Source organism: Pogonomyrmex barbatus, unplaced genomic scaffold (genome assembly GCF_055798465.1).
Source record: "Pogonomyrmex barbatus isolate J1 unplaced genomic scaffold, ASM5579846v1 scaffold8, whole genome shotgun sequence".
In the NCBI taxonomy this organism is placed as follows: domain Eukaryota; kingdom Metazoa; phylum Arthropoda; class Insecta; order Hymenoptera; family Formicidae; genus Pogonomyrmex; species Pogonomyrmex barbatus.
The window spans coordinates 8,654,001-8,681,050 of NW_028297182.1; the positions used below are offsets into that span (position 1 = coordinate 8,654,001).

Sequence of the window (27,050 nt, forward strand, 5' to 3'; positions counted from 1 at the left end):
CGCTATCATATACAGCAAACATATAATTTTTTGATCCTGAGAAGACCTGATACTCCAATTATCCTTTTCCAAGAGTGTATCAAATTATGCACCGAACACTGTTGCTTCTTACAGCTTTATTTTTATCTATTGATGTTGTTTCATTAACTATGCATCGTGGTGCGCTTGGTTCTTTTTCAGCTTCCCTGTAACACCTCTCAGTTTCATAGAGATGACAGAACTTTGTCAATAAATCAAACATTTTGACCTAAAATAAAACATATACATATTGAATAGAGTAGAAGCTCGAGAGAGTTAATAGGCGAAGCTCAATTCCACGTGTGCTTGATTTCTTAACGCTCTTTATTCTTCACGTGGCGCAATCGTTTAAGATAATTATTTTGATATTCCTGAATGGTATCTTGAAGAATAAAGATCGTTTCGAAGAACACTTCTGATGAGACGCGCCTTTTTAGTCTTTTATCAAATATCTTTTTTCTTTCTCTATTACTGAATTTTTCGCTTCTGATTTAACGATTTATTTTTTGCTCGTAGGTTAATCTCCGTGGAGGAGGAACTACGTCGCGAGCAGCAGAAGATGTCGGCGGCGTTGTCGTACAAGCAGCGCGTGATTGACGCGCAGGAACAGCAAATAGCTGCCCTGGGTGCTGCAAATTCGCGTCTCATGTCGACGAACGCTAGCCTGCTTTCGGCGCTGAGTAAACAACGTTACAATACCAAGTCCCAGACCAGCAATGAGGCGGCACATCTGCTACAGAACATCGCCGACATCGGCGAGCTTAAAAGTTCATCGTGCTAAAGTGTGTTAGGCATGATAAGGAATCGTCTTCTTTAAGGAGCCTCGTGCTGCATCCATGTCATAAATGGTGTCCTTAATATTCACCTTCTCTGAATGATGACCTTGTAACGCCTCCATAAGATAATCGATTTATTACGATTTAAGAAATAAAAATTCCGAGAAAAGAACCAATCGTTAATTATTCCTGCAAACCAATGTTGTAATTCGAGAGAGGTGGTAAAAGGTTTTTTATTCAGAGAAACGCAAGAGGTGCATGATTCTTTCTTGGTTGCGATTCGCTGCATGAATTTCACTAGTTGTTTAATCGACGTTCGTTACCTCCCGATTCCGAGATCATGCGCCTGAAAATTTTAAACGTACAGCGCGAGTAGACAAACCCGGTGTCGATCTGAACTCGCAAAACTCGAGGATGCGGAGCATCATACTGGAAAATAATAGATTACACATGAGAGAATGGCGCGCGAGAAATAGAGGCTATTTAGTGAGTAGGCAGACCGAGTTAGTAGACAACTTTCGTCGAATTTATATAATGTGACATAGCGTTAGGCTAGATTTATTTGTACGCGAGTAAGAAAAAAAATCTACGACTCGCCCGAGGTCCGATCATGGAAATCGCCCTGATTACTTAAATGATGATCGACTCGTGTTAGAGCTGACCAGTGAAATGAATATTCATAACCGTACGTCTCCCAATAGCGACTTTGCTTCGTTCGGTACGAACGAAATGAAAGTGGCAACGAGACAAATTTTGATTTTATTAAAATTAAGGAATCTCGATCAGCAGCGAAAAGCGAATCCTATGCGCCATTTATATTGATCCAATATAAATTATTTCGAACCTGTCTAATTATATCATATGGATAGAAATGGAATCAGTGAATAGTACATTTGATATAAATTCAAATTCATCAAACATATCTTCATTTTTATTTATCCGAATCATTTATCTGAAATACTCAAGATGATCAAGAGTTTTATCAATTCTAGTTTGTTATGATTATATCAAATAGTTTGCTATATTGCTTGCATGACGAAAGATCGATGACCGATTGGATCGTCCAATTAAGGATCGTTTCGTCCAGCAGTGAGCATTCAGACAGCGCATAAAGAAGCCCCGAATCGATGAATTGCATATATGTTTCCCTTGTTTCTACTATCATATCTACGCACAGCCACATGCACCGTAACAGTTTATCGTATGATATCTGAGGACTATAATATCAATGTTCGCGCCACATCACGACGTAGGAGCAGCATCCTCGAGCACCGGATCGTATTGCAGGACCTCGTATATATGTACACACACACATATATATATATATATATATATAGGCGTGTCTATTTTTCTAGTTTGTTCCCCGAGTGCACGGTCCCTCATGGCCGTAAGATGGCGATTTTCATTTTTGCGCGCAACTTTTAATCGCGAAGCCTGCGCTGCGTTTCCTTGAAACGAATCTGGCTGAATAACTCGCGCGACTTTTCTTGAGACCAGCGAATATCGAGTGAGGAACGGAACAAACTTCCAAAAGACGAGAGTCCCTCGAGAAAGCGCGGCAAGTGAACTTCCAAAGCGACGTTTCGCGCCCGTCTTCGAATTTTTTTTTATCTCGACGAGCCGCGAGCAAATCATGATTACCTTTGATTCAGCATGACCCTTTATTCTAAGCGACGATATTTATTTAGTAATGTCTACCAAAGATGAAGAATTTTGCATTGTAAAGAGAGTATTGAGAATTATGTAAGATATTTGGTTTTCTTCTATCTTTCCTTTTAACTTTTACCGTTCCCGATGAAGGTGATGATGAATTATCGCCGTGCACGGAACCGACGTAATCGGGAACGGTACTCGAGTTCGAGAAAAACGGTGTGCACCGGCACGTAACGAAATTCAGAAATCATTTTTCCCGCTCGACATTGTCCACAGCAAAATTTTGGCACACCGAGCCACGGCGTAAATTGTTCGTAACACCCCGCGCGCGCGCAAACAATACATAATGCATGACAATTAATTAATTGATTAATTAGGTTTTTTGAAGGTTTCGCTCGTTCGCAAAGCGTTAATATGTTATATTTTATATCACAATAACAATTATTATTGTAGCCATTGTCGTACAATGTATGTATGAAAGATTGAATGAAAAAGTGAGTGAGAGAACGGGAGAGAAAGGAGTAAAAGTGGAAAAGAGTCCGTAAAAGAGAGAATGAAAGAATACGAATGAGGATGGGAAAGAATGTAAGAAAAGATTATAATCAGTCTAATCTCGCTAAGAAAAAAAAAGTATTATCTCGTCAATTTTGTACCATAATGTTATTTTCGTCTATCCGAGCGTTTGAGTTTCTTGCCTAACGCCAATTACTTTTGTATAGAGATTATTTTTATCTTCCTACCCTTATGTCCCCTATCATTTCTTTTTATATCATCCTTTCTTCCATACTGCGAAAAATCATAATTGTATTTTCGCGAGACAATTGTCCTTATTTTAGAAGCCACTTTCTTCGACTCGTCGAGTGTTTACATCTCATAAAATTAATATATTAACTGCTGCCCCCTTTCTTCTTGTTGGACGATGTAATCGATAAATATCTATTTAAAGAATCACGTGTACATTATTAAGTTTTGGCATATTCGTTTCTGCAATAGACCACCTGTATTTAAGCATATAGCGACTATTACACTACATGAACAAATAAATACGATTAGATTACATATTATAAATCATCCCTTTTTTTTGATTCACCCGATTCCAACTTTATTCATGATTAATAATTTGTTGTCTCATCTGTTTACCATCACCTTCTATTTACAAACAAAACTCAGTAAGTATTAAAAATATTTTATATAATTACAATATGTAAAGATATCCTTATAAAAATAAATTCTTTAAATCAATTTTATTCATGTTAGACTTTTTTTTATTTAATAATGTCTAATAGAATAGGGATATTAACATCATTGCATCTACTTGCATTATAATTTATTATAATCTGAGAATAATACACTATAATCTGCAATGAATATTGCATAATATTGTCTATGTATTTCGTATTAATTGGAAATATTACCCAATTATCATATTCATATCATAGTTTATCATACATTAGTGATGCATATCTAAGAAGTGTAATTATTGGTACATTAAAATATGAAGATTTTGAGTAAAATTATCCTTTTATTTATATATTGATTATAATTATTATTATAGTTTAGTTTAAACCGTTTGAATATTATCAAATTTTCAAAATTAATTTCTTGGAAATACAAGTATAGAATAATCCGAAAATGAAATACATTTGTATTATAATATATAATATTTTATATATATATATATATATATATATATATATATATATATATATAATTTTTCTCTCATCATATGAGCTTATTTACCTTCTTATGATAAATATATTTCTACAGAAAGATAATACTAACGATAAAAATTAACGAAAAATAAATTCTTTTTGCATCATATTAATAATTTAAAAATTTAAATCATGTTTAATTTCAAAACTTAACAAATATAAAAATATTATTGAAATATATTATCCTGAAATTTCGATCTAATATTAACTGACTTCCCATTATCGGATGCAAGATGGAGCCATAAGTCCAATGGAAGCTTGGAATTAAAAACTAACATAATAATTTGAGAATTAAATTAATTCAGTTTAATCATCCGAAATTAAGGCTATTTTTAATTTCCTTTGAAGTATTTCAATTTCAAAATGGACCATTTTTCCACCGTCAATTATCTGTCAATTTCTTTCTTCCCAAATCTAACTATCTAAATGAAGTATTACACACACACACACACATGCGCGGCAATACAGCTCGAGTAGACTTATCAAAAAAATTACTCATTCAAACGTATAAATCATAATCGCTAGTGATAGCGATCTATTCCGCTATCGTGATTTTTTTTTTTTTCAATAGCCCATGGCCCATAAAAGACCGCACAATCGCGAGTATATATTAATCGCATTAGCCGTAATCCTTCTGGATGCTTATCGCCGTGCAGTCAGCGTTCGCGATATTGCCGTGTAAACAGGCGGTCGACGAGCGATCATTGCCAGCCAATCAATCTAATCGAGATGAGCCTCGATAACGGCGTTTGGTCCTCGAAAAATCAATAACACGCAGCCCTCCGGCGTGCGAGCGCGAAACGACGCCACGCGTCGATTTCCGCGAAGATTTCCAATGTAATCTTCCACGAATGAACGAATATGGAAATCGTCTCTAAAAATGTTCGGGTCTTCCCTCCGTCCGGCGGTTTCACATTCGCCGCTGAATTGGCCAAGTTTTTTTTTTTTTTTTTAGACGCTAACTTTGCGGCTAGTTTTTGGCATTTCGTTAAATATGCGAATAAAAATGAAATTTGGCACCTTCGTGAGATTTCAGTCTCAGGCTTGCACCGCGATCGATATATTTCGAGCAACAGATCGGCGAACTAATTTTCTGCCGAACGAGAGAAGAGTCCGAGGGCTCTGTTTGGCTAATCGCACCGAGCCCAGGATACTCACCACGATCGAATCTGCGTAATATATCGCCTGACACATGCGGTAAATATTGACGAGACTCGAAATAACAGTTTAATGATTTAAAACCACATATCTATTCTTAGATGATTAAAAAAAATCACAGTCCTACACAGTCCTGCACGGAGAAACTAAATGATTAATGTCTTGCAATAAATTGACAGAATCCAGGAGAAATGAATTAAGCAATATCCTACAAGAAAAAAAAACTGTCATTTTTATTACCACGTAGTGCAAAAAGGACGTAAATTTTTAAAAACAAAGGTTTTTTAAAAACTCGAAAATTCGATCAATCGCATTCGATTGGAATTGTTGGTGATGTTTATCTTTACAAATTCGTATGTATACGAATAGAAATATACATTTCTTTTGCTTTATGTGTGCTAATAAAAATGACAGGCTTCTTTTACAGCGTGGCGTTTAATTCATTTTATTCCGTCCGCCCATTATAAAATATGTCTTTAGTTTCAGCATTTTCCCGATTGTCACCATGCACGTTGTCATTATTCGCGCGATAATTTCAGACTTCCTAATGAGAGATTACAGTACAATGACCATATCGTGCAAGTTTCGCGCTCGAAAATACACTTTGTGACGACGCTTACACATCGCCCGAACGCCGGGCGTTAAATGCGTTATCCACATTCATTGGCTCATTACGTAAGTCAGATAATTGGATTTTATCGAACGCAAATTGCACTGAAACTCAGAAAATCGAAGAACCTCACGTACATCGCAGATCAGCCCGACGAGTCTAAGAGATAGTTACAAACGGAAATATTTGCAGATAATAATTGCAGATAACGTATTCGCGGAGAACGGAGTTGCAAGAATGATGACGTAGAGAAATGGCAATGGTGATTAACGCGTGCAGCATTGTGGAGTCATAACGCAACGTTATAAGGTAGGCGAGATGTTTAGTCACTGATATCAAGGACTCCCGACAGCTTAAGTCGCAATAATACATATTAATGCTCGCGTACCTAATTTTAGATATCTGCGATCGCGCAACGCTCACCATAATATCTGATGCAGCCTTAACCAGAAGGTGGCTGCTGAAACAGAAAATTCGCTTTTTTAGTTCTTCCCGAGTAACAAGTTCTTTTCCCTCTTCCTGTCTTTCACCGAACCAAAAGTCCAACTCGCAAATTACTCGCAACGAATATAAAACAGGAAAAACACAGGATTTTAATATTTTTTTTTATTACTTTTTAATAATCAAAATATTTATTAATAATATTGATACGTAAAAAAAATCATCATGTCAATTTCTGTATGGTAACTTTACAATTTTTATATGGAATTTACTAGATTGTAATAAATTTTTATCCAACTTTTTCTGAAGAGTTATTTCAACTTACTTAATTTATTTCGATGACATAACGTTCCACCGTTAATTTGTTGTCTTGTCTTTAATTTTATCGATACCAGCATCGATCCTCGCACGGGATGCTATCGTCTCGCCGCCAATGTTATCGTACCTCTTCATATCGATAGGAGCACCGGCGTACGAAGAATAATTTTTCTGCTCCATTTATGAAACATAAGCGTGGGGACTCTCGAGAGCGATTTCTACTACTCCTTGTTGTAAACCTGTTGAATAAGCACAGTCGCTGTAACGGAAATGCGCGCGCGTACGATACGTGCAAAAATAAATGTCTGAAAATAAAAGAGTTACGAGATAATAGAGACAATAGTGCTTGTTACAAATCGCCGCAATATAACCGTGACATAATGATTTACGATGAGATATATATATATATATATATATAAATGCCAACATAATTCACAAATTTTAGTTTCGTCGTTTCGAAATATTTACTTGTTCCGAATGTTCAAAAAATATATATATATATATTTCTGTCTCTCTCTTTCATGAATGTTTTTTTGAACATTCGGAACAAGTAAATATTTCGAAACGACAAAACTAAAATTTGTGAATTATGTTGGCATTTGTGTGACGCACTGAAATGAACGACGATTAATTAGACGATTAATTAGATCCTGTCATTTACAAAATACGAAAATATGTTTCTTTAAAAATTTTTAACGATTGCAAAAGTTCTCATATTTCAATAAAATTTTCCAACTCGTAAATCAAACTCGTTGCGTGCGCAAACTAATTATAAAACTGAAATATTTTCATTTTTATAATTAGTTTGCGTTTGATTATCTCTTATGAAAATTTCGTGATCAATTTCGCAATCATTCGCGAATCCGCGAGGAAAACCAGCCACCCTCGTTCGCAGTTAAGTGTGGTATGCTGAATGTAAACAGAAGTGAACTTGGCAGTATCGATAATGTAATTCCAACCGGGGGTCGTTGCAGTTCAAACAGCTCGAAGAAGAAAAAGTATGCCGCGCGAGGGAAGACAGAAACTAGAGAGAGAAATCAAATGCAGAAAACAGAATGATTGTAGTTGCTTTGAGAGGCGCCATTCTCGCGAGAGTTAGTTAAATAACGCTGACTGATTTACGTTTGCATATTGGTGCCTTTTCGCCTATTGCTCTTCCTTATTTTTTTTTTTTCCGTTCCTTATAAAACGCTCGAGTAATCTGAAACTTTAGAAAATAAACAGAGAGGAAAGTGAGTTGTTTCCCTCCTTCAAAGTAATTCCTCAAAGTATTATCGTTTTTCAGATTCTTGACTCTATATACTTATATTTCTTAACGTTTTTTTATAAAAATATTTTAGAATTTTCCAGTACATTTTCGTATAAAATGCTACCAAATAAATAAATAACTCAGGCATAAAGTTCACTTATAATTTTTTTAACCGATCAATATTTAACGCTATATATATTTCCTTTTTAGCAAGCATCTTCAAAGCATTTTTATGTTTGTTTTTTTCAGAATTTCTCTCTCTCTCTCTCTCTCTCTCTCTCTCTCTCTCTCTCTCTCTCCCTCTCCATAAAGTTTAGCTATACATATTTCCCAGTGCCACAAACGCACGCAAATCATTTACTTCGTTTCATGAATTTTACGGATTTCCGCATACAAAGGGGTAGTTAGCTTTTCAGGTAGTGTTACATAAATTGTCTCGATCTCTCTGATTGCCACCGTCGTATACGCCATCATTGCCTACACCGTGTGATTCACATTGAATTAATTTTCGCATTCTGGGACAAGTTCCTTTCATTTATATTTTCTCTTCCCCCTTTCCCCTCTACCGCACTGGCGTGCTCTACTTGCTCATATTCTGACATGTGCTGACTCTATATGATCGCACGCGTGCTCGTTAGCGTCGCCGGCGGATTTGCATATTTCCCATAGTTGGAATCGATACCTCGGATAGCAATACCCTTCGCGTAAATGCTGACGATATGGAAAATACGGCATCGATGAATATTCCGTATAACGTTGCTTAAATCCATAGATTTTGAGGGATAGACGGATCACGTTTATTTCCGGACACCCGTAGTTTTCGGATCACCAAAGAGAGAAACGCGTGAGTTGATGTGCAACCTTCGCGGATGCATATACGCGCGGGATTTATTGAGCTATATATATATTATAATGGTTCTCGTATATTAGAAATGTGTAAATCTTCTTTAGAGCGCATAGACGTAGCCGTCTACACCGAAGAGAATGAGAGAAATAAAACTTTCATGTAAATCTCATTAATTTACTTATTTCTCTTGGTCTCGAAAGAAATCACATCGGGAAATCGCATCAAGACTGTCTCCTATTTAACATTTTTTATTTATTACATTGTTTATTTAAATTAAGAACGTGAGAAATAATATTTTAAAATCATGTTAAAATCATATAATAGAATAAAAAATTATTTGAAAAATATCCGACACAGCCGCGCTACTCTCTACAGAAAATTTACAACGTCTGAAAATTTAACACAATACGCAAAACGCATGCGTATTTTTCTTCTCTATCGTTTCTCCGTCATGTATAATTTATATTACCGTTATATTGCAATTTCACCTACTCTATCATGAATTAAATAATTCTGTATGATTTTGTCATGTATGTTTGAAGCCTGATTTTTATAAATAACGCAATCGCATGCAATTATGCAATTCTTTCAGCTACAAATCGAACTGCGTCGCAACTGATGCACGATTGTTATTATCCTGTTAGTAGATGAATACCACTCGCAATTATGCAAATCGCTACTCCACATTGCTATTTTATGTAACCGTATATATACTTTTGCTTGTTTTTCCGAATCTAACGATGGCATATCTGTTCTTAATACACCGACTTTTCATTACAGTTCAATCGATAGCTATTACCATTGTTTGTTGCACTCCAATATACGCCGAATTGTGTAATATTGTTATTTTCCACATAGCTAATCGAAAGATGGAATATTACAACAACTGTGACGTAATGACATTTATGAAAATCAATGAATTCGAGGCAATAAGATAAATTTTTCGATCATCTATATTGTAACTGCCTGAAATATTTAATATATCACTTAATAAAGGATAAGTATTAATTAATTCCCGTCTCGACAAATGCATGTTTTTCACTTATATAAGCGTTCCATTCTCCTATTAATTAGTGTCAAGGCTTTTTTTTTTACAGCACTTTTATTGCAACTTCAGACCTGCAAAAGTGGAGGCAAGAAAAGGCAATTCGATGCAATTTTTATTAGTTAATTTACTATGAAAATTCTCAAAAAAATTCTCTCACATTTTCTCCAATAATACAGTTAACACGAAACTTCGCTCATATTTCTCAGCAGATTTTATATTTATTCCTTTTAGAATTTTAACGCCAAGAGAGCCATCGGATTGCGATCATCTTCGAAAGTATTGTCAAACGAAAATTGATTGAAATTTCCACTTACTCGGTTTACATTATTGTCAAAATTAATATTAATATTATAGTACAGAAATGAAATGAGATTAATGTAAAGGCATGAGGAATTCTAAAGAAGCCGGCAAAAATCGAGGAGCGTAGACTTGGTTGGTTGTGGAGATGGCTTGGATGAAGATGCTTGTTGCCTACGGTCGCCCAATTGGATTTGACTCTTCGTCAATGGATAAAGAGAAGCGTGCACGTGGAAGTATGCGCGAGCGAGGCGACAATTCCACGAGCCGCAATAATCGGCACGGGGGCAGGCGAGCGAGCGAGCGAGCGAGCGAGCGAATGGTGACTTAAGGAGACACACCGCGGAGAGATAAGGTACGGCGAAACAAGTGCGATAAGCCGAAATGAGATAGCGTCGTCGCGGCTAGTCGTCGTCGACGATATCTCAAAGTCAATGTCCTATGAAGGACTGGTGCGAGGCACTCGAGCGCGCTCGCATAAGCTTTTCTGATCGCGCGAGTGTCGTTCTCCCCTTCTCACCCTTTATTCTCTCTCTCTCTCTCTCTCTCTCTCTCTCTCTCTCTCTCTCTCTCTCTCTCTCTCTCTCTCGAATGAGACGAGAAGACAGATCGCTCTCGTTTCCTCTCCTTTTCTTTCTCGCTTTCTCTCTCTTTTCCTGCGTGCTCTTAATCTCGTTCTCTGCACCGCTCTCGATACGTGGGTGGGCGAGAGCACAATCACGCACGACACACGCACGTAATCGTTAAGAAATGGCCGTCGATAAGAACACTCGACCGGTAGAATGGCCGAATATATGTGGCTGACCTTAAACTTCAGCCAATGCGTGAAGTCCCCTAAATGGGAACGAACTCCACTTGCAAATTGTACGGTTTTACCGAGGGACGACTGCATACGACAAATAGTGATTTCTGATCGTAAATAATTAATTAATTTTTGCAGATATAGCAATTAATTTTATAATATGTGTTTTTCACATTTTTAATAAATAATAAATAAATAATATTGTTTAGATTTTTAATACATTTTTGATGCTTTTCTTCTTTTGAAAACACAAAATTTTTAATGATGAAAGTTATTACATAAAAAAATAAAAAAAAAAATACAAACTACATTTGAAATAAATATTAATATTATGTTAAGTGCAAAAAATATTTTCTTATAATAATTCAAGAATTATATAATAATTAATTAATTATATAATAATTCAAGAAACGATTTCTGATTATTTAAATTTAAATAAAAATAATAAATATAAAAATAATTTATAAATTTATGATCATTTAAATATTTATTGATTTTGTAACTCAAATACCTGTACACAATGTTATTTATTAACCTTACATTTTAGCAGCTATTCTAAATACTCCATATAAATACTCCATACAAATACGCACATATTGTGTAATGTAATATGATAGAAAGAATATTACAATCGCGCAACGACGTGTATTGTCAATTTAATAAAGTAATTTTACGCATAACGCATTCGGCAAAATGCATGATATTTTCATATGAAATATATCAGCCATACATCCCCACACACACATTATATTGACAGAGGGTTGGATACAAGTGCAAAGGGTTAATATTTGGAACTCCTGAGTGGAAAAGCGATATCGGATTTCCACGTTTCTCGCGACTGAACTTTGTACACAGAGATTGCTACATTCATCGAGAAATGTTTATGTATATTGAAATATAAAGAGTTGGATTATAAATGGTAAATATTCATTTCATTCATAGATTTTATTAATAGATTTTACATAATTTACAAGAAGATAATCATACATGTAAACAATGCCTATATAATATTATTATAAAAACAATATTCCTCGTAAACTAACATTCTTTTTAAAATTCCCTGAAAATAAATAGAAATCAAAGTAATTAATTGACGAATAAAATATATCGATCTCAATATAAATATAATAAATAATATAATATATATAATAATATATCTCGTTTTTTCTCTTTCATTCACATGTCTATCGGCAATGGCGCGAATTATATTTAATCGTTATTAAAAAAAAATTAGTTATGATCTAGTATATCTAATTATTAAATAATATCACTTGCGCAACACGTTTAAAAAAATACAAATCGAAAAGGGAGCAGATTCGCTATAATTATGCAATAAGTGCTCCCAATTGATAAATATTGAGTTCAATGTGGATCGTTTCACAGAAAATACGGGGAAGTTCAATGATTAGTATCGACCTTGAACGACTCGACAAAGAGGAAGCTCCTGAAAGGAAATTCTTAAGTAATCGGCAGCGCCAGACTGATCAGTGATTAATTACTTTCCACAGTTTCTCACACCACATATTCGCGCCTGTTTGCTATGACTCAAATAAATGTTACATCAAAATACCTTTTATGACGATAAAACATTCGATTCTTGGGACAAAAACAGATTGATTAATTCTAAATCAATTTTTTCTGTCTTAAAACAAATAAACAGAAAAAAGATAGTTTTCTTATTAATGAGCAATTAAAGATAAACGATTTTGATTAATTAATTTCTCTTGGATATTAAATTATAAAAGTTATTAATTAGATTTCATATTTTTTAAAAATATTTTAATAAGTTTAATTATAAAAATTATTAATTAAAATTCAAACTTTATAACAAACTTTTTGACATTTGTCTTAAAAGTATGTCATTTAAAACATATTGAAATCAGATTTTGAAGTTCTTGAAGAACTTTATATATTTTTAGAATATCAGTTAAACATTTAATCGCCGAAATTTAATCTTTAATCTCTAATCGCGATAATAAGTTGCGATAAGGAAACATTGCTCCCCTAAACGGTGGTTGCCCCATATCTGCTATTTATAATATACGTTCAAAGATCGGAAAAATCCGCTCGCTGTGATAACGATATTATCGTACTAATTTTTTCACGACAACGGAAATTTGACCCTGAAACGGGAACGCCCTGGTAAACATGGTATACTAACCGAGTAACTCGTTAGCTATTCATTACTCATTATCATATTTTTGTTCCACAGCAGTTGAAATAAGAAGTGCTTCGGGTATACTTTACATATTCTCCATAATAAAAGAGGTAGTAAAATGCAAATTCAAGGCGAGAGAATTTAAAGACATCTCAAAGCTCCATTAACCTTTCGCAGCTCATCGTTGACACGCCAGCTGAACTTGATCTAAAATTCGAAATAAAAGATATGTTAAGGATCCCTTTCATCAAATGCCAGAAAAGATTTTTCATCTACTGAGTATTAATACTGAGTTCGCTAAATTTTTATAATACGTTCATTCAAACGATAATTCAAAAATCATGTTTCATTCTTCGCTAATGAAGCAGATCGCCAGAGAACGAGTCCGCCTGATCCGCGAAATCAAGATCATCGCCGCCTGCGTTCACAGTGCGTCCTCGTTTCCAAGATCAAATTCTGACGTAAGACCGAGTTTCAACGGAAGCCACCCCAGCATCGGGGGCATAGAATTTGACCCTGGATCGTACCCCCGTTTATCGCCGGAATCGGTCATCACTGACCCTCCCTTGCCTCGCGCATTTCTCCTCCCGCCTCCTCTCGTCGCGTACGGAGAAGGGGGAAGCGTCGCTCCGAAACGGAATCAGGAAGAGAGGAGAGAACGTTGCACCGCAACTCGGAGGGTACACTGTTCTAGTGAACCCGGCGGCGTGCGCGCCTCCAGAGAGTACGGTCCCCACCCCGTCGCCCGGCCGCGACCAAAGTGCGTGCGAGAGCGAAGCGTATCGGGAAGTAGAAACGGCCAACGGTGGTGGCAGCGACGACAGCGGCGGCCTTCCGATGCTCCCCTCCCGTTCTTCCCGTTCTTTCGCGCAACCCCACCGAGCAGCAGCGTAGCGCGGAGTGCGGAGTGCCGAAGAATGGGGTGCGTGCTCCCCACCATCGCGCCCTTCCCCCTCCCCTTCCAAGCCAGCGCGAATTCACCCCTCGACGAAACGCGACGTTCGCGCGCGACGTCGACGCGGCGACTCGGCGCGAAACGCCGGCGGCCGCCGCGAGCGTCACGACGCCGCTCGGTTGCACATCTCGATGGCGGGGAACGAGAGTCGGCCGGTGGTAGGAACGCGCGGTGTGTCGGTAGTGGGGCGGACGACGGTGGGGGAACAGTGGCGAGCGGAGGAGAGCTCGGCTTGACTACGGCGAGAAGAGGTCATTGACCCGAGCGGCAGGCTGCCGGCTGCTAGAGTGCTACGTCGCTCGCGCCGCGCGCGCGTTGCCGCCTGTGGCCTCTCCTCGTCTGTTCCGCGTTTGTCCGTAATCTCGTGTGTGCTCTCTGCGCGCGCGACGACGACCCGCCGGGGTCTCTCGCACTCTCCGTGCACAGTAGCCTGTCTTATCTATATAATTTTATATATATATATATATAATTTGTATATATATATATATAAATATATATATATATATAATTATAGACGTTACGGATAATTATATATGTACGCGTGTATATAGATACACACGTGCGTACGCCCATCTGTCTCTCTCCCTACGTTTTTTCGCCTCTCCTCGCACATTGCCGATTTCGCTGGGGCGCGCAACGCGAGAGACAGAGAGCAGGGAAGAAATAGAGGGAGGGAAAGAGGAGAGAGAGAGAGAGAGAAAGAAAAAGAGGGAGGAAGATAGGAAAAGAGGGAGAGAAAGAGTGAAAGAATACAACGTGTGTTTCCTTACGTGCGTTTACACCGAGAGATCGCGCGGATCGTGGAGCGCGTGTTTCGCGTACGTTTCGTTCTGCCGGCTACTGCTTCTTCCCGTTCGTACGTACGACGCGTCGTTTCACATCATCGTGTCATCCCCCTCTTTCTCTTTCTCTCTCTCCCCCCCCCCCTCTCTCTTTTGCCCTCTCTCTGTCATTATCTCGCACTATCTGCCGAGTCGTGTTCTTCGCTGATCTTATCCTCATCGTCCTCGTCGTCGTCATCGTCGTTATCGTCATTGTCGTTGTTGTGATCGTCGGCATGTTCCGGCGAAACTCAATGCATTGCAAGTGGTAGAACCGTGAACCAACGTCGTCGTCGTCAACATCGCCGGCAACGTGCCCACGGATCGTCAACGGCGACGATCAGAATTCGATCCGTTCACCGGTCCGTCCGGTCCAGGGCGCCGCTGTTTATACGAGGAAGCAAACACTGCACGCCGATACGCGGAGAATCGCGCACCACGCGGTCAAGCACCGGCGTGCGAAGGGTCCCGCTTATCGGCATCGCCGGACGGAGCTCCTTCTCGTCTTCCTACGTCGTCTCGTCGGCTTCAACGACCGACGAGAGAGGCAGCGGCGACAGAAGCAACACGACCACCACCTCTCTCACGGGATTCGCATCGCGCGTCTTCAGTATCTCGCAGTCGTCGCCCTCAACGACGTCGTCGTCGTCGTCGTCGTCGCCGTCGCTGTTGTCGTCGTTGCCGTCGTTATCGTCATCATCGTCGTCGTCGTCGTTGTCGTCGTCGTCGTCGTCGTCGTTCCACGTGAACCTCACGGTGCCGCGCTCTCGGACGTGGCGCGCGCGCCAGTTCCCCGCGGTGCGACAGGAGGGATTATTCGGTGGCGAAGAGAGGCGGAGGAGGAAGAGAAGCCGAGGAGGAGAGCCGCGCGAGAGTGCGACGACCGAACTCAACCGTCCGACCGACAGTAGTGCGCGGCGTTTGTTGTTACGAATCGTCGGGCCGGCTTCGCGCACGCTGACGGTACACCGACGATTCGCGGACGTGCCCGCGGTCGTAAGAGAGCCGACGAAATACTTGCGCGAATGTGTGCCGTGGACACGTGCGTCAGTGTGTGACCAAGTTTTCTCTCTCGTTTGTATACTCCGACGTCTTTCCTTAACCGCGTGTACGGGGCCTTGCCATCCCGGTGGATGCTCTCCTCCTCCCCCTCCCCCCTCCCGCGGTGCGGTGGTGGATCGGATCGACCCCGCGATAAGGACGTGCGCGAAGTTAGAGATAACAGCAGAGGAAACGAAGAAGACGAAGAGAGAAGACTCACCGATCGCGCGCGACTCTCACCGGCGAGCGATCGCTCTCGGCGAGCGAGAGAGATTCCCGGATAATTCATCGTGCACGCATCCCTCGCGGCACATATACATATACATATACATATACATATACATATACATATACTTATAAATATATACGACACGTATTCCGCACCCCCTTTCGTCATCGTCATCGTCATCGTCGTCATTCAGGGCTCCACGTACATTTTACCCTTCACGATCTCACGCCTCTGTGTGTTCCTCTCCCTTTTAGTTCTCATCTCTGACGTTTCGATTCCTGCGCGACCTTCGCAGCCTTTTCGCGAATCCTTAACCCGCGCACCGCGAAGCATTTCTCTCTCCTTCTTTCTCATCATATGTGTCCCTCTCTCTCTCTCTCTCTCTCTCTCTCTCTCTCTCTCTCTCTCTCTCTCTCTCTCTTTCTCCGTTACGCGTGTGTTCTCTCGCCACGTTTCTCTCACCACCGAGGCGATTGCTCTCGGCCTTTACGTTTCTTCCTCGGCACGCCTCGCGCTCGCGGTCACTCTCTCTTTCGTTCGCGTTCCGCGCACGTCACTCGCTCTCGCCGGCCGCGAGCAAAACACACGTCTCTAAACTCGCCCATCTCGTTTCCGCTTATCTCGCACCCACGGCCACCACAACTTTCTCCGTCTCCGTTTCGTTCACTCTTCCGGTGCATATACAGAGACACGCGCACGCACACACCGATACACTTAATTATCCACGCTCGCACGCACATCTTTTCTCTCCTTCACCGCTATCTTTTATTTTTTTCATCTCCTCCCGTCCGTCATTCTCGATTCAGTCACGTCGTTGTTGCCGCGTCGCTTTAAACTCGCCGATCGTCGATCGACAAATGTCATCGTCCTCTGCGTCGCCGTCATCGTCGTCGACGACCTCACCCTCGTCGTCTTCGTCATCGTCGTCGTCGTCGTCGTCGTCGTCGTCGTCGTCGTCATCGTCGATCATCGTCGTCATCGCTATGACGCAGCCGTCACCAGCACGCAGTGTGATACTTAAATAAGCGAAATTTAAGTATACAAAGTTTTATCTTGTGTGTTAATGTATCACGAGATGCACCGATGATGTGATCAGCACGCGCGTCGCGACGCCCGATTCCCATCGTTCTCGTCGCTGCCCCGCCACCCTCTCTCGCATTCCGCACGTGCGTGCGTGCATATACAGTTCGAAATACGCGCACGCAGACGTATGAGAAGACGAAAAAGAGATTCTCTCCGTCCCGTGACCTCGGAATTATCAAAAAAAAAAAAAAAAAAAAAATATCGTCGGAGATTCAAAATTCAAATTTCAAAAAAGAGATCGTTTCTTCACCGGTGCGTCAATCAATTGACAGCTTCGTGGCGTGGCGCAAGTCGGAGTCTCCAACTCGCTCTCGTTCGATCTCGATTTCTGTGCGTGCTATGTGTGTGTGAGAATCGTGGCGTTGAAAAAAATAGATCGCCAAAACCGTGATGAATAGCTGGACTGTGCTCAACAGTGGTTGAGAACATTTCACTCAGTGAACTAGATATAATTGCGCTCGCTTCGTGTTGATGGGTGACGTCATTCATATAAGCTGGTTGCTGGAGAGAGTCCTTTTCTTAAAATCATCGTTAGAAAATAAATGACGCTGGTGGTACGTTCTTAATGCCGTTATTAATGGTGGTTATGATAGATTCTGTTACTGGTTTCGATCATGTATGTATTGGTTTCCGCATACAGAACCGCTCTTCCGCGTTGCTTATAGAATGTAATGTTGGAGGAAGAAATTTATCGCGTTGCTAACAGCGAAGCGGAAATCTCGTGGGATCTTGTTCATTTTCTTGAGAGGAACCAATTTTCAACGGTTCCAAAGAGAAATCTCCTCTAAGTTCGAATATTGCTGCGTTTGAAAAAAAAAAAAGTTTCGTTCATGTATGCATCTCTAATGGAACGGACTCCAGTCCGGAAATGAACTGCATGATAGCGCAAAATGCGTTTGTACCGAATCAAACATGAGAAATTAAATTCTTATTATTAGAGTTAACTACATTGCCACGCTTCCTGATTTTATATAACGCGTGTCGCATTTATTCACTCCGCGTAAATTTCAATTGCTAATATCACGCGCACATTTAACATAAACGCGCATGTACAACTTTTCTTATTCTCACAATTATTTTTCATCGTGTCTAATACGCGATGTTACAAAGTAAACAAATCCTACAAAATCTCAAAATAATAATAAAATTAATAAATGATGATATAATGATAAAATTAACAAATAACATATTGGAATTCCATCGCGTGCGTCGATTAATTAATTTTTCCGATAAACGCGCGAATATGTGAATTAATAAAATATATATATATATATATATATATATACATACATACATACATATATAAGACACGTCACAGTCCTTATTTAGTTCTTAGACTTGACGGAATCATCAAGCTTAATCAATCCCGATAAGATAAAACACAATGGTTTCGCCACTGTTTGCTGCTTCGCGATTGTGAAGTACCTCTTGAATGAGCCGCTGCGATACGCACGCGAGAGAGGATAAGCGTAGCAGGCGTGCGTAATATTCGACACGCGCGTCACGACCGGAGGCCGCGCATCGCGCGCGGACACCGCCGCGGTTATAAATAAAACGCGCGTCGCGGACGGAGGCACGTCGCGCGTTACGTTCGCGCTTCTTCGACGCCTCATGTATAACAACGTGTCAATAAAAATAGGCGACGGCTCGCGAATCTCGATCGATCTGCTATCCAGAATTACGTGGATCTTGGAAAGTTCTGGACGCCGCCCGTTCGCCAAGTCGATAAGTTTTATATAACACCTATGATAATATCCCCTTCTAAGAAGCTGTTCCGTAATCGCACGTTCGTAATTGTCGCAGGAATCGTCGCATACGATCGAAGAGAGAACAAATGTATCGAGATCGTTTCATCGATTATAAAGAAGAAAACAAAGCTTCGATTCCCTTCTTTTGCCTATCATTATTTTGTAATTAGAAAATTTTCTGTGAGATGCACGATCCACGGATCGTTATAAATTCTTTGTGTTATTTCTCTAAAAGTAACAGCGAACGATTCTAGAAGCCGCTATTTCTAGAAGCCGCTCGCAATTTTGTTAATGTTTTTTATTATCTGCAACTTATCCTAGCTTTTTTTCTAGAGGCGCGCGTTATTTCGCATCAATTTGATAAGTTTCACCATGAAATCTCCTCCTTTATGGTGACGATCATCCGTAATAGGATAAATATATGTCCAGGTATCGTGCGTATGACATCACGCTACAGCGGCTGTTCACCGTGCTAGGCGCGACTATTTTCGCACTGTTGAAAATAGGCGAGACTACCCGTCTGCGGATCGCGATTTCACATGCAGCGATCTTCGATATTGGATTAGCCGAGATCGTTTTGCGAAAGTTGCTCATCTTGGACAACGGCAAAAAACATTAAATGTGGAAAGATCTTGACGAAATACGCGTTGTTCACCTTGCGCAAATCTAACGCTCTGAATTTTGCGAAGCAATTTTTTTTAGTATACTTTATATATATATGTTGTACTTTTGCGGATTAGAATATTCGATAACAAATATTTGAAATATTTTAAAAGAGAAATATTTTAAAATATTTGCGCGAATTATACAACATATTTCAGACTTTAAAATAACTATATATTCTGCTGCGAAGTGAGCATTTTCGTTGTGAAATTCTAATTCGGAACCCTCAGTAGGAGATTAATTAGGAACGGTCGTGAAGCGTCTGAGTTTAATCAGCTGGATCTAACTACCCGCTTTGAGAATCAGCTACTTTAATCCAATCAATCTCATTATCCAACAATATTTATTGGTTGCAGACCGCCATGTCGTTACATCACAGAGGAATTAAATTATCAATTATAATAACTGTTTTTGTCTACAATAATAACGTCAACTCTAAATTTTCTGTTTGATTATTCTGTGTTTGATTATTCTGCTTAATTATACGTCAATTATGCATTAAATTCGATTAATCTTTAACTTATCTATAAATATGAAACTGAATGACTCAAAATTGTAATCACTTTATTGCATTTGGATTGTCAGTAAGTAGGCTCTCAGCAAATCTTATTAACGTGACATCATCAACACGTGTGCGAGTGACGTTTACTTAAATCAAAAGATTTGGAGCGCGCACGGAGATCGCTCTCGATCGGGATTCGCGATTTAGGCAGCTAATTGGCTAGAAACAACTATTCTCAGATTTCATCATCGGGATTTCGCGGATTCTTTCTCTGTCTCGCGCGCGACAGCTCATCTCTCGTACTGCGAAAGCAATTCGGATTTGAAACTGATTTCGCATGGTTCGCGATCCGTGAGTCGCTCTCGATAACGAGGATCACGTGCCATAAATTGTTTCCCCCATGTTTAGCGGATCCAGCGAGGAGGAGTAGCCGCCAAGTTTCCGTGGCGGTCCGTGCCGGTGCGGCGACGGATAACGAAGTGCGCCACTATCAAGGACCACGAGATGAACAGTGACAATCGCGAAAAGCGAGACCTGAAACTTGAGCGAGATCGTGGACGAGGCCCGCCGTGTTCTCGCAGCAAATTCCCGCGCCGCCGCTGCGACGGAAAGCCGCGAGAGCGCCCTTGCTGAAAGTCACTCGGACCACTTCGCGAGTGAGTGTTGACCGCATCGTCGAGAAACATGAGACACAAAAGCGGGAAGGGCAGTTAGTTCGGCAGTTAGTTCGGTTGTGAAGCAGCGCCCGGCGTCATGTCCGCCGTAGATTCGCAGCGCAGAATTTTCCACCTTCCGTGATTGAGTTTTTCCGATAGGGAAAAGGAGGATCCAGGCGCCGCGCCCAGAAGAGGCGTCCGACGCCTATTCGGAGCGACCGCCGCTGACCCTGACCGAGATCGTTCCACTTGCGACCGATCAAGGACCACCACACCAGAAAACTTGCCCGCCTAGCCCACTCAGTTAATAGCGACAATAGATAGACTGCTCTCTCTCTCTCTCTCTCTCTCTCTCTCTCTCTCTCTCTCTCTCTCTCTCTCTCTCTCTCTCTCTTCCTCCTCCCTGTCTTTTTCTCCTCACAAATTATTTTCGATCAAGCCAGCGGCCGACTGTTACATCTTCAGTGATTCAAAGCAGAGTCTCCACGAGAGGATCTTATTTTCCCAGATTCCACAAGCTTCGAATCAATCTTCAGCCACACCAGAAGATTCTGTTTTAAAGGATCCCGTACTCACCGAAGCGTAACAGAGAGGTGCTGTACCGGTGACGTTATCGTTGCTACGTCACAATAACGGTAATCAGCGTACGAGCAATACGGCGGCGCGGAGTGAGGAGTCAGCAAACGGGCAAGCTCGTCGTCGAGGTTCGAAGCAGAAGCACTTTGTGGAATTTAAAAAGTGAAACTGTGACACCCTTACCGGCGTCCTTTTCTCCCACTCTATCTCCCTCTATTTATCACGCGTCCTCCATTTTTTTCAGTTCAGTTCAGCCTCTTTCTTGTCCATTATCTCACCGAATATCCTTATCTATTTTTTTCCTATTCTCCCTTCTCCTTCTCTTCCTCCCGTGTTCCTCCTCGCCTATATGGTTGGTGCGATCCTCGATTCCCTCTCCGTCCTCTTTCTTCCGCGTTCCCGTGAAGTGAAGCCGCGCGCGAAAGGGGAAAGAGAAGAGCGCGAGTGAAAGTGAAATCTCGTTACGAATTTTCAGAGTGATCAGTCGCTCGTTATATTGTGATCATACGTTGGTGAAGCGTTCGGATTAGATCGGTAACGATGATCGGCGTGCGCGAGTCCGGCACCACCGGCGGCAGCAGCTGAAGCCACCGACCGATCAGGCGTCGACCAGGCGGGGAGACTTCCGCGACCGGGAGATTTAGAGGGGGTGAGAAGAGGAAGTGCTACCAGCTGGCGCTCACGTTGATGGCCGATCATCGACGAACCAAAAATGTAAGTTGCATTATCGATATATATTCGTCCTCTGATCCAATTGTACTTATGCGAAGGAACTTTTTTTGCGGCGATCTAACTTACAGTTGCTTGAGGAATAGGAATCTTACAGATTTCTCATAGCGAAATATCTTTTTCTATATACCTACACAGAGTGGGCAATGTAATTTAATTTTTAATATTATTTGTTGTCATTCATGAAAATGATCTCAATTGTTTTTATCTTTATTTTGAACACTTTTTCGACACTTTTAAAAAATTGACAACTTTATTACCTATTTTCTTAGAGGTAAACCAATATAACTATACAAGTTGACGTGAGAAATATGAAAAAGAAATTTATATATCATAACAAGATATATTTATTATATAATTTTGAATATTATTTTTATTCAATATTCGCTGATTCTTTCATCGTAGAATGAAAAAAATTGTACCATTTTATGTCAAATATGAAATATCTAACATCAGTTGTTTTTTTATATGACCGCAATAGAGATGTAACGCAATTCGTATCATTACATCTCACCGGTTTATTCTCCCGTTGATGTTTCATCATCGAAATTGCATTATATTCGCGATATGACGCTAATACGACTTAATTTACATATAAATTAGTTTCCCCGCGAATTCGCGACAGATTACAAATAGAGCGCGCATACGAGTTTTGATTTGTACTTGCGATTCCGCGGTCGGTCACATATCCCGATCATTCGGCCGACGTCTATAAACCATCGTAATTATCGAGGCGAGATTTCCGCTAACGATAGCAAACTCTCTCTCTCTCTCTCTCTCTCTCTCTCTCTCTCTCTCTCTCTCTCTCTCTCTCTCTCTCTCTATTTAACGATCCTAGATCATGATCAATGGGATTGTCCGCGTGCACTCTGCCGCTGCATAATTCGAACGATCGTCAATCCTCGTAAAGATCCATATAGACGATTTACGTACCGCGAAACGGTCGCGTCATTCGCGCATCGGAGAGTAATCTCTCGGTTCGGCGAACGATCGCGAGATCAACTTGCGAGAGGCGTGAAACGTGAGAAGACGGAAAGAAAAGGGGAAAAAAGTGAACAGAAAATTGTCTCTCGATGAGACTTAAGGAACACCCGTCGTCGCTCGGATCGGGTTTCGTTTCATCCTCGGTGTCGCTTGTGTTTCGCGACTGTTCATTTCCAGCTGATCGTTGAATGGCCATAGATTTTCCTCACCGTGAAAAGGGGAATTTGCCGAAACGTCACTGAGAAATTGCTCGAGAATTGCTCCATTGAATATGATGTCGCGAAAATCGTTTTCCCGGCGTTTGACGCGCCCGAAACATTGTTCTTCCAAATCTCACCTTCGGCGCTCGTAATAACTCGAGTTATCTCGATAGCTGTGAAAATTGGACGAGATCCTAACAGTCAACCATCACAACAGACTTTACAATTCGTAATTATATATTTCTAATTTGAAAAATTTTCTAAAAAATTGAGACAAATTTGATAAATTCATTAATCATGATCACAGATCGAATAATCATCCTTCTTTCACGTCAAAATTGTCAAAGTTGAACAAGCGAGGATTTAGGAAAGAGAATATAGAATTTGCGAGCATTTGGCAAAAAAAAAGACAAAGTACAAGAATGTAGTCGGATTAAAATCAAAATAAAGACGTCTCAGAAAATCGCATAATTCAGCGCGCAGATTTCGTCTCACTTCCGGGGGTAACCCATGACATTGCAAGGTACCTAGCATTTCACTCGCGCGAATATCGAAAGTTTTTTACGAGAGGCTGCAAGAGGAATATTCATATAATGCTCTCTCTCTCTCTCCCCCCCCTCTCTCTCTCTCTCTCTCTCCCCACGCGCGCGGTACAGAGCAATGAACTGCAGCCGAGTGATGAGGAGGGCGCACAAGTGATGCGATAATCAGGAAAAAAGAAAGAAGGGTAAGAAAGGGAGTGAAGAAAGGGGATGACAGGGGCGGACGGGATACGGCAGGTTAACTTTGCACCCCGACGTGTGCGACTCTGCACGAATGCCGGCCTGTTATGTAGGTTAATCCATGCTCGAAGCGAATCGATCTGCGCGCAGGGAATCGTGCACGGGTCGGGTTAACGAATGGGGTAGGTTAGGGAGAGAGAATTGCATCCCGTGGCATGCATCCCGCGCGATTATTCTCTCTGATGCGCGAGCGAGATTTGATTAAACGCGCAATAATAAGCGGACCTCCTCGGCGGCGTGATCGGCGCTGATTGACATTCCGGAGAATCCTCTATCATCGACTCTGTCGCGCCTCGATTCCCTGATGATTTTGGTATCCGCGGCGATCGTATCGTAAACAACCGATTTGTCTGGCTGTTGCCTCGATGTAAAATCTCCTCGGCAAATTTGTTGAAGTGTAGTACCGCTGTAGCCCGAGGAAAACAAAGTTGCTACCGGCCGTGAGTTACGACGCGGGGGGATCGTCTCGAAGTTCAACAAATCGTAATGCGATAAAATAGATGCCACCAGAAGATCTGATTAGATACAAGTAATAACTTGATAATCGGGTATATGGAAATTCGATGATCGATGTGGGCAGACTTGTTTTTCGCGATTGAAAAACAACTTCATCGCCATTCTCCGATAAGTCGAATTTCGAGGCGACTTTAAAATACTGTTATAAGATCGAAATCTTCGAAGGAGCGTTTTGTTGCCGCATTTCTCTCTCTCTCTCTCTCTCTCTGGTGTGCAGTGGAGTCCATTTATCTCGTTTCCGGCCTCGACATACATCGACCATGCAAAAAACGCACACGCCGCAGATGTATCCCATACATCCCACGATTTTCCAGCCAGCCGGTCGCCAAGTCGCTTCTACATAATAAATGAAAACTCGTGTGTGTATAAATGTGTGTGTATATAAATAGTTAATAGATGAAATAGATATAACCGCGTTTGTGTATCTTCTCTTTCGCAGACTTGCGTTCTTGCAATTGCAGCTAAAAGCATCAACGCCCTCTTGACCCAGTATGAAAAATGCGGGACATGCGCGTCGTCAACTGGTCTTTTGACATGATAAATTAAAGAGTATTAAAGAGTGTGAAGAGATTTCAGTAAATCCCAGAGGCATCGCGCCTTCACGGTTATGGATTTACGAAGCGTGGAAATCTGTCAAATTCCGGAAATATGTCATCAATGATTTTCAGCGGAAAGATCGCGTCAATATCCGACTATATTCGAAACCATTCAACATTTCAAGAAAAAATATGTAAACAATTGAATGCAGAATATCAAGATACTCATCGGTATATAATGGCAGTTACTACGTTAATAGTTACTCAATGTTATACATCAGAATTATTATTTGTCGCAAAATGAGATGTATGACTTTCAATACTTTGTAAAAATTCAAAATTATATCCTTTGATAAATTTATTTTAGAACATTCTATTTATCTTGCAATTCATAGGATCTATCATGAAAGATAGAATTAATCATAATCATTGAAAAAAAAAAAAAATGGACATATTACATATGCCACATCATCATAAAGATTTCATTGATTTGATTAACCCACATTTTGTTGTAAAATTAGCACAAAAATATTTTGAAAAAGATAACGTGTGTTTGACGTGCTAATGAATTTATCAATAATTCAACTGATATTTTCTCGCTGACATTTTTCTCTTTGTAACCAGCAACTAATTTATCATCGATCTTTTCTATTTGGGAGAAGAAAAGAAAAGAATATTACTTCTTTCACATACACACGTATAAAACAGAGATTTAGGTGTGATCAATTGAAATAATAAAAGTCTCGCCATTAGTGACTTGATTGTTTATTGTCAGTTTCTCCTAGATTAATGGACGTAATGTCAATCGGACATTTAATAATTTCTCTCTCAAACGTAGGACACACTTCTCCGAAGATACCGGATATCTGCCCTGACATTTAGACGTTTCAATAAAATTCTAACAAAGTGACAGTATTGTGTTTACGTTATCGTGAAAATCGTAACGAGATGAAAGGAGTCGTCACATCCGGTGCCTTAGGTAGCAGCACCGAGGCGACGAGAACAGAGCCGACAATCTCTTTCTTGGATTGTCGGCTTTCTGATTGACGCGTTAATTAAAGGCTCGGCCGATTAAATCGCCATGATTGCACAAGCGCACGCTCACGGAAGAAAGCAATTCTCCCGCAATTAACGCACTGCCAGTGACGCGAATGTCGATTAAAGCACGCGAGTGCCGTACCTGCCCGCTATTTACCCCAAAATCGGATGTAAGGCAGGCGGCGCGAGATGAAAAATGAGCCCGCCATCTCGTTGTACTCCCCGTACTCGGACGGGTCAAAGGCAACAAGGAAAAGGGCCGTTTCGTGGCGGACCGAGGGGGATCGAGGCAACGGGCAACGGGTATAACGATCCTACTTTCGTGCTGAAGAAAGCGATCGTTCTTCCGACCTCACGCGAGGGCTTTTAGCGAGCGAACGGGAAAAGTGCGCACGGAGAGTGAGAGGCGCGCTCCTTTCTCTCTCCCCGACCAGACCACCTTTCCCTCTTTCTCTTTCCTTTTCTTCCGCGATCGACGTTTCCACGCGGAGGCCTCCCGCGGATCTCCGTGATTTCCAGAGCCGTGGGGTCGACCGTTTCTCCGATCAAGGAGGAGAACATGCATACTGTATATGGCCGAGGCGAAGCCAAGAAGCATGAAGAAGATGCTACGAGAGGCGAAACAGCAGAAGCATAGCACAGGAGAAGTGTAAAGCGAAGCGAGCGGGGAAGAGGAAGATAAAGTGACGGATGGGTGTACGGAAGAAAAGAGAGAGAGAGAGAGAGAGAGAGAGAGAGAGAGAGAGAGAGAGAAAGGGAGAGAACGTGGAGACGAAGAACGACACCGCGCGATGTGTACGACAGCGGAGCGCTGCTACTCCGTTCGATGTGTCAGTGTGTGTCGCGCTGGAGGCCGGCCGAGGTCGATGGCCTCGCGTTCGGTCGCCGCCGTCGGCGCTCGGTC

At 41.0% G+C, this 27,050-nt stretch overlaps 3 protein-coding genes across 19 annotated transcripts in view; 2 read left to right on the forward strand and 1 right to left on the reverse strand.

Moving 5' to 3' along the window:
* The window catches only part of raskol (Ras GTPase-activating protein raskol), a 63,296-nt gene extending 59,781 nt beyond the window's left edge, over positions 1–3,515 (forward strand). The window contains exon 10 of one of the 2 annotated variants that reach the window (XM_089083946.1): positions 551–747. In XM_089083946.1, the coding sequence (XP_088940072.1) occupies positions 551–611 (61 nt within the window). In that variant the 3' untranslated portion in view covers positions 612–747. Of the gene's footprint in view, positions 1–534 lie in introns of both variants that reach the window. The other variant, XM_089083945.1, reaches the window with a different exon arrangement.
* The window catches only part of LOC105422678 (uncharacterized), a 194,671-nt gene that overhangs the window by 27,654 nt on the left and 139,967 nt on the right, over positions 1–27,050 (reverse strand). For 9 of the 15 annotated variants that reach the window (XR_016141122.1, XR_016141121.1, XR_016141126.1 and 6 more), the window contains one exon: positions 4,184–6,925. The exons of 1 other annotated variant lie outside the window; for it this stretch is intronic. Coding sequence is in view for 3 of the 14 variants with exons in the window: in XM_089083984.1 (XP_088940110.1) it covers positions 6,805–6,925 (121 nt within the window). In the remaining 11 variants the exon portion in view is untranslated. Of the gene's footprint in view, positions 1–4,183; positions 6,926–11,378; positions 13,295–27,050 lie in introns of those variants that run through there. 5 more of the 15 variants (XR_016141120.1, XR_016141119.1, XR_016141129.1 and 2 more) reach the window with 5 other exon arrangements.
* Hr4 (nuclear hormone receptor 4) overlaps positions 7,511–27,050 on the forward strand; it is a 176,800-nt gene continuing 157,260 nt past the window's right edge. For both annotated transcript variants that reach the window (XM_089083950.1, XM_089083953.1), the window contains exons 1-2: positions 7,511–10,482; positions 20,538–22,075. The gene's annotated coding sequence lies outside the window, so the exon portion shown is untranslated. The remainder of the gene's footprint in view (positions 10,483–20,537; positions 22,076–27,050) is intronic.